The sequence below is a fragment of the Hippocampus comes genome, unplaced genomic scaffold, assembly GCF_001891065.2.
Source record: "Hippocampus comes isolate QL1 unplaced genomic scaffold, H_comes_QL1_v1.1 scaffold62, whole genome shotgun sequence".
Lineage (NCBI taxonomy): Eukaryota > Metazoa > Chordata > Actinopteri > Syngnathiformes > Syngnathidae > Hippocampus > Hippocampus comes.
This window is the reverse complement of record NW_017806062.1, coordinates 853218-867411: the sequence shown is the minus strand read 5'-3', so window position 1 is coordinate 867411 and position 14194 is coordinate 853218. Positions and strand designations below refer to the sequence as shown.

Sequence of the window (14194 nt, the reverse complement as noted above, 5' to 3'; positions counted from 1 at the left end):
CTTCGCTCAAACTTTTCTTATCTTGAGACTTCATCAATTTTATTACCCCCGTGGTTTCCGAGCCCTTTCTCTCTCCCTCACCCGGATGTTTCCTTTTTCTTGTTTGTTTCGCTTGCTTCTGAATTTCTTGTTCCTGTGTGGCTAACAAAAAGCAGACTGTCTCATTGTGTCGGCTATAATAGCCGTCACATATTTGAAGCTGTCGTTCTCCGGCGACAGATGCGCCGTCCTTGAAATGTTGTTTCTCAAAAGTAGATTTTTTATTTTTTATTTTTTCGTCTGCCACACATAAAGGTGCAAACATATTTGAAATAAATTTGTCATGTGAATGCTGAGCGATAAAGAGCCTTTTGGAGTTTAAAATGTACTGCGGTGAGGGGGGGGGGAAAGAGCTAAAACCAGTGAGCATCGACCAAAGTGATTCAGTTGCATTAAATCTTTATCTCTCCCTCACCCGGATGTTTCCTTTTTCTTGTTTGTTTCGCTTGCTTCTGAATTTCTTGTTCCTGTGTGGCTAACAAAAAGCAGACTGTCTCATTGTGTCGGCTATAATAGCCGTCACATATTTGAAGCTGTCGTTCTCCGGCGACAGATGCGCCGTCCTTGAAATGTTGTTTCTCAAAAGTAGATTTTTTATTTTTTATTTTTTCGTCTGCCACACATAAAGGTGCAAACATATTTGAAATAAATTTGTCATGTGAATGCTGAGCGATAAAGAGCCTTTTGGAGTTTAAAATGTACTGCGGTGAGGGGGGGAAAAAGAGCTGAAACCAGTGAGCATCGACCAAAGTCATTCAGTTGCATTAAATCTTTTTGGGTTTTATGTTGTATTTATTTTTATTGCAATACATTTCACTGGAGTCTTTTAAGTATTTTGTTTTTTTTGTCTTTTGTTTGTTTTGGTTTTTTTTGCTATATTTAAACACAGAGTTCGTGTTGAGTGCACATCATGTCATGATGAATGTTATTCATGATTACTGCCAACTTGCACAATAGAAAAAAAACATTAATGAAACTTGTGCAATTTAAAAACATGCAGGACAATTAAAGATACCTTTTAGCGACACACAGCACCTTCAAACTTTAAAAAAAAAAAAGTACAGTATATTCTAGTACAGGTCAAACTAACTGCAAAGTACAATCCAATGTTTTTGTTTTTAAGCATGTACAGTATTTAAGGAGACGTATTTCCTTTCTCTACATTCAAATGCAGTGTGAATGCTTAAATGGCAGCTTACGACAGTCCAACTTCAGCAATGAACCCTCGGCTTTGTTTTTGAGGATCCCTCGGCCGTACGACGTTGCTGTATTTTTAATGTGGACATTATGGTGGTACTTGTAGAGCTGCGCATCTTTTTCAGTGGTATAAAAAAAAAGTGTGAGAACCGCAGACTTAGGCATTTATGCTAATAGGCTAACGAAATGGTTTACACGATCGCTCTTCAGGATCGCCTCCGCCAACAGAACTGAATGCAAATCATCAACAGTCGAAAAAAGTATTATAGAGGAGGTTTGCTTTTATGAGGCTGTCACATAAACGTCCCCTTCATGTACTTCTTCCGCTTTTTTTGCTTAGCGACGGCATCTCTCATCCTGCCAACTCGACATTTTTTTTCTTTAATTAAAGTGTGAAAATAAAACAATTGTTCACATTTCAACCAGACTGGGATTGCTCAGTTTAGATGTGGATGAAATGTTTTAAAACGTCATAACATTGATGCCAGGGGTGGGGGACCCTGTGGAAATGTTAGCGGTCTAACGACACTGCAAAACAGATCAAATATGCTTGCGGTCGGCTTTTAAATGCGAACGCAGGCGAGTGTGTGCAGAGTGGTAACCGATTCCGTATTCACCTCCACCTGTACAAACAGTGCCGCGCACGGCCGCCGCGCACTCCTGGACATCAGCTGTTGCTCAGCGACGACGGCTGTCTGGGTTTGACAACGCTCATCTTTTATTTTATTTTTTTTTAAATGTAATTATTCTAAGAGGACTCAAAGTGCTTCTGGCGGAATCATTTTTTAATGTAGCTGAATTTGGAACAGATCCAAGGCTTTTTTTAAATGGACTGGACTGCTGTTTTGAGAGTCAGCCAACGAGCCGCCTCACTACCGGTTACACTTATGCCGACGTCAGGCTACACGAATTTCCGCGCGATTTTGAGCCGACAACACGCGTGGCAGACAAACGTCGTGTCTCCTCGCCGATCTTGACGCGTCATAGCCCGTGTGACCTACTCAACAAGTGGTCGTCTGGCAACGAGGACCCTTCACGACCACAACGGCATAAGTCTGGCATGTCAGAATTTTTGTTCGTTTTGCCCTTTCCTGACCATCCAGGAATGGGTCCATAGTCTCTCTTTATTTATTTATTTATTTTTTGCATCTTCTCAGCAGAGAACAAACCCACATGTCAACGCATGTTTTTATTTCCTCCATACCCGCGGCTAAAAAGCAAAGCGTGGAGAGTCTCTTCCTCTCTTTGTGCTGTTATTGTACAGCTATGTTGGCCAGGGCAAACCGCTTCTTCCTGGACAACTGCGCCGTGTTGTTTGTGGTTCCATCAAACGTTACAGCTTGTGACGCCGCAAAGTGTTGTATCCCAATGAATTAGTTTCTCCATTGAGGCGAGTTTTGTTTGCGAGGGTCAATTGCCAGGTGTGCGGGTGTGAGTCTAATTCGTTCGCGATTGTCCAGTTCAGCCGCGTTCAGCGAGAACAATGTCAAGCCAAACGTGGTGAATATTAAGTGTTTTTGGTGGTGATTTCTGATCGCGAGAAAGGAAAATAAGCAAGTGCTTCAGATCAACAAATAAATGAAGCGATATATCGTGCCTTGGTGGAGGTAATAAATTGCAATTCCCGGTGCCTGGTGGAGTTCCAGTTTGTTTCTCGACTGTCAAAAGTGGTTTAAAGTAACTAACTGTCATGCCAGTGGGAACAGGTGGTGGAGACTTTTGGCTTTTTGTGGACTTATTAGCTTGAGGCAATCTTTTGATCCTGCTAAACTAAATGCACATAAACAGCCAGTTTACCCATTTTGGAGGGCAAATCGTACACCCTTGCTGGTTTGCATCTACACACACACATAAGTTCTGTCTTCATTTTGGTGTCTGGCAACATGGATGCTTTTTTTTTTTTTTCTCTTTTACTGCTCACAGCGATGACAAATGGCATTCAACTGAAGTAATCCATGCATGTCACAGTGAACAGCTGTTACATGAACTACTTTTGTTTTTGCCCCTAAACAAAATCGTTCTCCAGAAAACAGGTCAGAGTTGGGATTTATTGTAGTGTAACGGGGTCACGGAGTACTTGCTGTTGGTGTGGCAGGTAAAATGGGGCACCCTCACAATTTTTTTTTGTCTGCACATTGAATATCACTCTCTCTCTCTCTCTCTCTCTCTCTCTCTCTCTCTCTCTCTCTCTCTCTCTCTCTCTCTCTATCTCTCATATTATATCCACACACACACACACACACACACACACACACATAAAAACCATTTCCTCAAAAAAGTAGGGTACTTAAACTCGCGCCACTTGGCTCATCCCCATTCCAGCTCTACCTGTCAGTGTTTTATTTACATTTTTTAAATTCCTTATTTACACCATTCCTCATTATGTTATCCACAGAGATGGCAAGCTGGGTCTCCCTCCTCCTCTTCCTCGCCTGGCAGTCGACATCCGCCTCCCAGGAGGGTTTCCCCGAGTTCACCTCGGACACGGCTATCAACAACGTCGTGCAGGACCCGCGTACGGGCCGCGTTTATGCGGGTGCCATCAATGCCGTCTACCAACTAAGTCCGTCGCTGCGGCCGGAGGCCCGGGCAGAGACGGGCCCCCGGAAGGACGCCAGGACGTGCACGCCGCCCGCCTCGGCCTGCCAGGACACCAAGCTCATGGCCAACATCAACAAGCTGCTGCTGGTTCACCCGTCTAACGGCTCGCTCATCGTGTGCGGCAGCCGCTACCGGGGTATCTGCTCACTGCTCAACCTATCCAACGTGGAGCAGGAGCTCTACTACAGCGACAACAAGGGAGAGAGGACTTACGTGGCCAGCATCGAGGACAACGTCAACGTGGTGGGCGTCATGTCCACCTTCATCAAGGAGCAGCACAAGTTCGACGTGTTTCTGGTGGGCAAAGGCTACGGGAGCCTCGACAGCACCAAAATCATCACCACGCGCATTCTGCAGGATTTCCGCGAATGGGTGGTGTTCGAGAGCATCATCGAGGCCTCCACCATACAGACCATGCCCTTCGGGCCCAGGTACCTGCACGACTTCAGGCACGCATTCGCCGCCGACGGCTTCGTTTACTTCATCTTCTCCAGAACGCTGGACGGTACCGACAACAAAAATGTGACCTTTGTGTCACGCCTGTGTGAGAACGACCACCATTTGTATTCCCACACGGAGCTGCAGCTCAAGTGCGGTCAGGATAACCGGTACAGCAAAGTGCAGGCGGCCTACGTGGCCACGCCGGGGAAGGAGCTGAGTCGGGTCATGACAGAATGGGGAACGTACGGGAAGGTCCAGCCCTGGAATAAAGTTCTCTTCATGGTGGCCAGCTCGGAAGACGACCACAGTGACTCGGCTCTGTGCATGTACACTCTCAACGCCATCAACGAGCGTCTGGTCGACATCATCACGGCCTGCTACAGCGACTCGGGGAAGATTTCGGGGTTCCCCGCCGTTGACATTCCGTACTCGTCAAAGACGGCGGAATTCTGCACCTCCAAAATTGCAGTGAGGGCCCTTTTCTTTTGCGTTGCTTTTCATATGAATTGCTCATGGTGGCATCACCAGTGCCAGATTCGGTCTGGTCTTAAATTGGGCGTTGTTTCGCGCCTTCCACTGTCGGGCGCCTCAAGAAACCTTTGCGTTCTTGTCTCTTACAGAAGGACACGTTAGAACAGTACAAGTGCGGCGGAGATTTCCTGCCGACGCCTCTTGCCAGTAAGCCCCGATTCGCCTTGAAATCCAATGCGGTGCTGACCAAGCCGGGCCTTCTCACTGCGGTCGCCATCGCCGTGGAGAACGATCACACTGTTGCCTTCTTGGGCAACAACCAGGGAGAAGTCTTCAAGGTGCACTTGTCGAACTATTCCTGCCTGACTGAACATCTTTTTAAGGCAACTCCACATCTTGTTCTTTTTTTTTTTCTTCCCCTGCAGGTTCACTTGACGTCCACGTCGTACGTGTACGGCAAGGCCCCTGGTGACACTTTGGGGGAGAAGGTGAACAAGAACCTTTTCTTCGACATGGAACACAGTCACCTGTACATCACCACAGACAAAAAGGTGCCTCGACCGAGTCTCATTTGCTCAACTTGAAAGCATAAAAGGAGCGCTTTGAACTGAAAACGGATACAACTGAGCTTGCGCTAAGCCAATTACATAACAGGAGAAAACAATGGTTCAATGTTCAATAAAATTTCAATGACAGTTCCGGGGTCTCCTGGTTCTTTGGACATTAAAGTTTGACAACCTCAGCCATGAAGGGAAATGTGAAATACTACGTCTACGTTGACATGCCTCAGAGTGTAACATCATTCATCTCCCATCCTGTTTAGCGATGTGTGTAGCATTAATTTGTATAATTTTCTCTGCGGACACTTATTAAATTGCCTGTCTGATATTTCAAAGTTGGATATGCTCCGCTTTAAAGCAATTCCTGCCATACTTCTCTGAAAAGTGTACTCAGTCACCCAAGCACTTAATTCCGGTGTTTCACAGTTACATGTTTACATAGGTTAGCTTAACAATTAGCTTGGCTTTTAATTACTACTTGTCATGCCTTTGTGAGAACAATAGTCGTCAGATGCGTCGCTTATTCGTCGCCATGGAGGTGAAGATTGACTCGGGAGCGATTCCATAACGTGTTTTGCCACACTAGTAGCCAGTCGAAGCTTGTTGATAGCTAGCTGGTCGTGGCGTACGAAGCATTGAGCTTGTCTCGGCCCGCCTACGTCCTGTGGATAAGTGGCATAAGCGCATTGCGGCAACGTTAACATTCTTGTGTCCAGCTCAGCGAAGCTTTATGGGAAAGTTTCCGTGGTTCGGAGAAAAAAAAAGGAAAAAATTGTGATTCTGAGTTTTGCCATTCAGTGTGTTATTCAATGAGGCGCAAAATGCAAATGTGGAAATCAAAGATCGTCGTTTGCTCCGTTGAGGTTTCAGTATTCTCCCTCTGGCCATGGAAAGTGATTGATTTATTAATATTCATGAAGATTGTGTGAAATGTGTGACTTGAATGACATAGAAAGTGAGTTTCATTTTCTCTTATATTTTACACTTCATGATAATCGAAGATGGTGGGCTGTATTTTTAAGGATGTTATATAACATCACCGCGGTATGTGCTATTGACCAGATGAGGGGAAAAAAATGAAATGGCTTTTTCGATTTTGATGTTTTTCTAAATGCAAATAGTATTGCTAAATCTTGGAAAAAAAGAAAATACGCAGTTTTTGACCTGAGCTTTTGTTGTGTGTGTCTTGGTGCATCTATTGATTGTTTGTTCTCTTAGAAGCTTAGGCTGCCTTACTATTGTATGCATGACATATCATAAAGTTCCCCTCACTACCGCATTCTTATTTACTCGTTGTTAGTCTTCAAATAGAATAGATAAAGATGCCTGTTGGTAATTTGAAGGTTTGGAGAAGGCGAGATAATGTTTGTTGATTCTTGCTACTTTATAAAGATGTCCAGCTTGTAGTCGTGCGGAACAAGAAGCGAATCTTTTTATCATATGTTGTGCGAGACCACAGCCGAAGACAATTGGGGTTACAATGGGGCAATCGTTTCAAAACAAAAGAATAAGCAGCCCATATAATGTCTCAAGGGGGAGGTAGACGTGCTGCTGTTCTGTCTTTCCTCCCATAAAATGGGCAGACAAAATCATTCATGCTGCATGAAAAAGAAAAACCAGACAGAATATTTAATGCACCTACTTTGACATTTATTGCGTGACACACAAGGCCAACCTGTGCATTACCTGCGGTGCTTAAAAAAAAATAAAATAAATAAATAAAAGAAAGAAACCATAAAGGACGCCCAGAAATTAATTTTCAAACCATCCCTGGGGGGGAAAGTGTGGGAATGGTGTGCGCCAAGGAGGAAAGAGCTGTTTGCTGTTCCTGTCTGATAATCGACTGCTCATAAATTGTTTCTAAATCCCCTGTCATATTCATGGCAGCGGTGGGGTTTTAACGCCGCTGACACCTTACCTCGGCTTGGTTATATAATAAAAATAAAAGAAAAAAAGGAAAAAAAAATCAGTTCTTTGCTTTAGCTGCGCCGTAAAGCCAAATTGTGCATGAAAAATACATCTGCCTCTGCTGTTGCATGGCAGAAGAGTAATATTTTGTGTCTTAAGTGTACCAAGAGACAGAAGATCAGTGGGATTTTTACCAGAAACGAACAGAATGTTTACATATTAAAAAAAACAAACAAAAAAAAACTGCATCGCTGATGTTTCATGAAATGCATGTCAAAATATATTTTTGAATGAATTTTAAAAAATATTTCAAATTTGTCGCTCTCCAGTAAAAGACTTGCGGCTCCATTTTTTTCATTAATTACAATATTTGCAATATTTAAATTTTCGATATATTTTTTTTCTTGATGTTTCTTTTCACATTTTTTTATGTTCTTTGGCTAGTGGAAGGGATTCCTATAATGTCCATGCATTTCAGTGGCTCCTAAAAACAAGGCGCCACTGGACCGCACATGCACCGGAGACATTCTAAATCACATCAGCTCGTGATTTCCATCGTTGTGGACAGCAGTGGAGGTAGCGCCGGATTGTGGATAAAACAAATGGATTTTGACTCCCTCGAGGGCGGGACAAAAGTACACGCTCAATTATTCAAGGAGGCTTCTTTGCGGCGTCCCGTGCCTCGGAATCCTCCCCGCCGTGCCGAGTCGTCTTCCCTCGGGTGACTGCTGACTGATCACATGACGTGTGCTCATGCCACAGATCACCAAGGTGCCCGTGGAGACGTGCCTGCAGAAGAAGGACTGCCATTCCTGCGTCACTATGAGGGACCCGTATTGTGGCTGGTGTGTGCTGCAGGGCAGGTGAGAAACAAACACACACACACACGCACACAGAGGCAAAGTTCCAGCTCTCCGGCACTCGGGAGTGTTTTCCACAGTGTTTTACGGCGGACGTTTTTACTAACCCACATTGTTAATATCCCGTCTCTTTCTCGGTGCAGCCAGCAGAAATTAAAGCGGTTTGTCAGCTGCGTGCGGCAAGATGCACTCTATGCCGGCTTCTATTCATGCGTACAATGCTGATGTTTGCCACATATTTGCCTGGATTGATTGGGGAGATCAATAACTGTCACATTTACCTGAAGCTTCATTTTGTTAGACGGTATTGCTTGATATGACTACTCTCTGTTTTCTGAGCAGGGCTATTTTGAACCTCTGTTAGTTGGTTTGCTGGTTAGTTAGCATTAGAATAAAGTTGGCATAAAGTTTTACAGCGATAGGTTTTTAGGAGGGAAAAAAATGAGTCATTTGTAGTTCAGTAATAATTTTATGCGGATAAAGTAAAAATGATGGGAGAATCAACTTGTAATTTTTCAAAAAGTTGCAATTTGTCAGCATACATTGAAAATATGAGAAAAGTTCGTACTTTCGCAGTAATAAATTCAAAATAAGTGGAAAATCAAGTCATCATTTGCACTTTTTTTCAATTACTGAAGAAGATGTAGATTTATGAGAATAAAGTTGAGATACTGCATGAGGGAGCTGTGGAGGGGGGGGGTCATATTTTAGGAGGGTTGGGGATATTAGTCAAAATTCTACCAGATTAAAATTAAAATGTTTGTCATCTTAAATTGCCATTTTTCTCAAGAATAGAAATTTGCCATTTCAAAAGTCAGGAAAAGATGTGCAACCGACCAGTCTGCAGTTAGCATTTGGTGCTAACGTAGCAGACTACCTCCTTGCTCTCGGATGGATGGATGGATGGATGGATGGATGGATGGATGGATGGATGGCTACTAGATAGATAGATAGCTAGATAGATAGATGTGTATTAAAACAATGCGTCTGTATTGACAGGCTCAGTATCCATTGCTATTTCTAACAACATTGTGGAAAAATCTATCAACATTTCTGAAGCCTTCGAAATGGGGTGTTTAGGTTTTTGTGTGTGTTGTGCTTTGAGATGTGTAAATGATGTGTTGGGGTCTGTGTGTGTGTGTGTGTGTGTGTGTGTGTGTGTGTGATGGGGGTGGGGGGCTTGGGGGGGATTCACGTTGCGTCTGCAGGTGCACCAGGAGGTCGGATTGCCGACGGGCAGAGGAGAAGAATGGCTGGCTGTGGAGCCCGAGGCAGCAATGTGTCAAGATCGTCTCCTTCTACCCTCCCAACCTCTCCTGCAAAAAGAGCCAGAAGGTATCTCTCTCTCTCTCTCTCTCTCTCTCTCTCTCTCTCTCTCCTTTTTCAGTCTTTGTTCCGTCTATTTGTTCTTCACACAGTCAGCGTGATGAATGGTCGCCGTTGTAAATCCAAAAGCCGGGGCTGAAGTTTATTCCTGCTCCGTATCGACCCGTCCTCAAAACCCCGCAAAACTGGCTTATTATAACTGAACCGTTGAGGAAGGAGCGACTCCATTTCTCATCCGGGTCTTCTTTTCCCTCTTTCTTCCTCTTGTATTTGCCTTTTGCATGCGTGTTGGAAAACCGCACACTTTTTTTTTTTTTTTTTTTTGGACGCAGTTCCAAAAGAATGTGAGCGCCAGAAGAACAGCACACCCACAGGAGATGTAAGGTGGTGGAAGCATTTATTGAAGAATTAACATTTCCAGGCAGCAGTCTTTTTGAATTCTGAAGAACAATATTTGCTCTTCAGAATTTCTACATTTTCACGGTAGAATTATGACGTGAAGAGATATCTTGCGTATGCTTCCACATTTTTTTAAACAGATCCACACCATTGAAACTCTTGAGCCCATTCAGTACATGTACAGAACTATCTTTCACATTCCCCAAATCCTTACCCCCCCCCCAAATGAATGCCAAATTAAAAGTTGATTTTATAGTCTTGAAGCTGCGAGCAAGGTTTGGATGTAGCCTCACTTCCTTCCCGCCTCCCTCCATCTCGTCTCTGCCTCGTTGCTAGCATGACTCGCTAATGATCAACTAGTGCCAAAAATGAAATGTTAGCAGTTTGATGTTGTTTTTTTGGGGGGGAAGTACAATCATCTTTGGAAGAGCCTCTATGTATCAAACATACTAACAGGTGTTACTCCTTTATTTATTTATTTGTTTATTTATTTAGCTAGCTAGCTCGCTTGCTGAGTGTCTCTATGCCTTTCCAACGTCAAATTTCATTTTAACAGTTGCTGTTAAAATTATTTTTAATTTTTGCTGTGCTTTCACGCGTTTGTCTGTTTGACCCCTCTCAAACTAGCAACTAGCAAGCGTTCTTGGTTTGTTTGTATTTTTTTTTTTTTGTTACTCTTTTTCTCTCGGTTTTGTGCCCTTCAAAAAGCACATACAGTATTTGTTTCTGTTGTTGCTGCCCTTTGCTTTTACTTTGTGTTCTCTTTTTCTCCTATTTTTTGGTCCACTTTCAAACCGCATTCGAGCAAGTAGTGATGGGAGTTGGAAAAACGGCTTTTTTTAAGAACCACTTCCCAATCATATGATTCCTAAGAATCGTTTGTTAGCTTGCCTGACAATTCTACTTACTGATTCTTGTCAGGAAAAAAACAAAAACAAAAACAGCTTCAATTGACCAGCTTTCTCGGGTGTGATTCAACCGATATAGTGTGAGGGCGTTAGAAGAGGAGGTAGCGAAAAAATAACTAGCACTGTGACGGGGCTCGGCTGCCGGTGAAGCAAAGTGCTGACAACCCGTCATCACAAGAGACATCCGAGAGACACCTTTCTGAGTGAGGGTGGCAGTTTCTAAAAAGTGGGGTTTTACTGTCGCGCGGGAAGTATTTTGCAAAACCGGATTGCGTGTGCTTTTTACAAAACTATTATTTGTTGTCAAATTAGTTTTGGATCAAGTTGAGGGCAAAGAGAGCACTGTAAATATTCCCAGAAGTGTAAAATATGGTGAAACCTATCCATAGGAAAAAAAAAGTCTATACCAGGTAGATTAAAAAAGATCTAATATCCTTGGAGAACTGATGAAAGCAAGAAGTTGTTCTCACTCTCAGCGAAAGTTGTATCTTAAAAGGCTGAACTTTTTTTTTTTCCTTTGGACTGATAAGATTGGAACTGAGCAATTTCCTCAGGCACTGTGATATCTTGTATGGTATACAAAAACGACATTGACCTTTTTGGTCTCTTGACATACTTTGAGAAATAAATCACCTTGTCCACTCCCCCATCCCCACCACAAGACTGCATTACACCTTGTCAGTATTTCCCCCCTCCCAAACAAAAATCTCCTTCGCAGTATAGTGTACACTGTGAAGGAGATTTTTCCAGATCCCACACTGTGACCCCTCCCATAGAGCATAGTTTGGGAGTTTCTCCCCCCCCCCTTTCCCCTTTTTCTTTTTCTCTACTAAGAAACAATATCTTTTCATGGTCCCGGGACAGGTCGAAACTGCAAATGAATTTCTTTGCTCTGTATTTGTGTTCGCAATTCCATTTATCGCATTGAAAATTGCTCACCAGCAGCTGTCGTGTTTTGAGTTTGCCTTTGTGCTCTGTTCTCTCTGTTGGTCCACTCTCAAACAACATACGGTACTTGCAGGTGTTCATCCCTTTGTCCCCTCTGAACCGCTGCTGCCATCCCAAATATAAAAAAATAATAATTGCAAACCAATATGAAGGACTGACTTGTTGACATTCGATTCCATCCTAGGTGAAGATCAATATTCCTTCGTTGCCCACCATCGGCCCCTCAGACCGCCTGCAGTGCTCCTTCAAGTCATTCCAAAGCGACGCCGTCATGTCTGAGTCCGGTCAGGTCTCGTGCGATCTACCCCACCCTTCGCTCATCCCGCACACCACCGATCACCAAGGTACGGTGTATGGCTTTTGCACCATTTTTATTTAATCACCCAAGGGGGAGTTGCAGTCATAAATAAATGACTGTCTTGCAATATAAATGAGCTCACCTTTATTAAATATAAAGCAGTGGAAAATATGCACTCGCGCTTTTTCACTGTGAGAAGTGCTGGAATTACAGTATCGGTGGATCACAATTAAAATCATTTGTATTATTTAGAGTAGCCGAGAGCATTGACTGTGGACTGAGAAGAACATTGATCGGTTAGTCAGCAAACTTTTACCGTGATAGCAGGATTTCTACATTTTGCGGATATATATGTGTGTGTGTGTGTGTGTGTGTGTGTGTGTGTGTGTGTGTGTGTGTGTGTGTGTGTGTGTGTGTGTGTGTGTGTGTGTGAGACGAGATGTCCGTTACGGAGGTGTCCTTAGTGTACTACTTGTACTACAACTACTGTACATCAAATGAAAAAAACCCACTGTTGCTACTAAGCGTACGACTACAACGACTACCAACAAGTACTACGACTACATTTACTGCTACAGCTAGTAAAACAACAACAAATAACTGCATGACTGCTTTTACTATTACTAAAACACAACAATTACTCGCTACTTTTACTGCTCCTAATATTAAACAGCAACAACCACACCTGCATTGTCAGAGAGCAACAAACACTACTACTAGCACTACTACTGCCTTTGCTAATACTAGCACTAAACAACACTGAATACTACAATTACTTCTACTACTGTATAACAAAACAGCAACTAGCTTTATGAATACTACTAAACAAGTACTGTTTCTACTACCACTGTACTACTAAAAAAAAAACGACTGCTGTTGCTACTACGGCCTTTGCTAATACTAGCACTAAACAACAACCAATACTCCTGTTACTTGTACCAGTTCAGTATTACAAAACAGCAACGAGTTTTACTCCTAAACGCCAACAAGTACCACTTCTACTACCACTGTATTATTAAACAACTACTGCTACTAGTACACCAACCACAACTGCTTTTAATAATGAAATCATCTAAAATGGTGATACATGTAAGAGACAGCTATGAGACACAACTGGCGCATAAGCGCGATTAAAAAAAAAAAAAAAAATTTGCATCGATGTGTAAATCAAGGCAGTGTGTGTGTTGCCACTCACAGCATGTGTGCCTTGTGGCGTGTTGGGTGCGTGTGTGTACTGTTGACCTTTTCATAAAAGTTTTTAACGTACAGGTGCCAGGGGACTTCTTGGTGGCAGAAAAGCAATTGACTTCTCCTGATTTGAAGCGAACGCAATGACCAAGCCCACGTACCTGTTCCAGTGAACATTATGGCCGCTGTTCTTTCTTGCTTGGGAGCAGATTACCTGACGAACTTATTTTCGACTAAGTCTTCATAGCTTCAGATACAGGGGTGGAGAAAAAGGCTAAAATCGTCACGTTACAAGCCATTTAACCTCTTTGCTCAATCGCTCTGCTGTGGTCAAATGACAGAATGAATGAAAGGTAGCGTTGCCTGTGGGTTTCTGCTACTCGAAGGTCCGATGGTAAGCGTCCCCGTATGTACCCACAGACTTTGTGGCCGTGCCGGTGAAGATCTTCGTCAACGAGACGGTGGCGTTGGCGACCCGCGACTACCAGTTCTACAACTGCGCGGCCACCGTCATGAAGTCGGAGAACACGCCGTGAGTGCCACGCAGATATCCTGCTGACACCGTGCGGGTGTGTGTGTGTGTGTGTGTGTGTGTGTGTGTGTGTGTGCGTGCGCACGTGAGCAAACACCTGAATGCAAATGGTAATGCCTCCTGCATTTTTATCCACTTTTTTTTTTATTATTAGCAAGCAATGGAAATTGCCTGTTTCCTTGTCATTAATCAAACTAGGAAAGTCGATCTCACCACGTTTTCTTTTTTGCTTCCAATTTTTTTTTCTCCCTTTGCATGCCGCGGCGCTCGTGATCAACGAGCTTTGCTTTTGTGACATGGGCCAGATTAATTTTGCTGTCAGCGACATGGATTTTCATGCCTGATGCCCTTTGATGAGTTTGCATGTTTAAACGTGCTGCTTTTTATCATCTGAGATTACATTGAACGCAACAAGAAAAGTCACGCCCGGTCACCCACATGGTTAGCCTCTCTCTCTCTCTCTCTCTCTCTCTCTCTCTCTCTCTCACATTGTAAGGTTCCGGGTTTGAAGACCAGTT

The 14194-nt window shown here is 43.4% G+C and overlaps 1 protein-coding gene across 2 annotated transcripts in view; it reads left to right on the top strand.

Annotated features, from left to right (window-relative positions):
• plxnb2b (plexin b2b) overlaps positions 1-14194 on the top strand; it is a 194578-nt gene that overhangs the window by 143267 nt on the left and 37117 nt on the right. For both annotated transcript variants that reach the window (XM_019893346.1, XM_019893345.1), the window contains 7 exons: positions 3632-4746; positions 4899-5087; positions 5175-5300; positions 7980-8080; positions 9286-9412; positions 11843-12002; positions 13565-13676. In XM_019893346.1, the coding sequence (XP_019748905.1) occupies positions 3634-4746; positions 4899-5087; positions 5175-5300; positions 7980-8080; positions 9286-9412; positions 11843-12002; positions 13565-13676 (1928 nt within the window). In that variant the 5' untranslated portion in view covers positions 3632-3633. The remainder of the gene's footprint in view (positions 1-3631; positions 4747-4898; positions 5088-5174; positions 5301-7979; positions 8081-9285; positions 9413-11842; positions 12003-13564; positions 13677-14194) is intronic.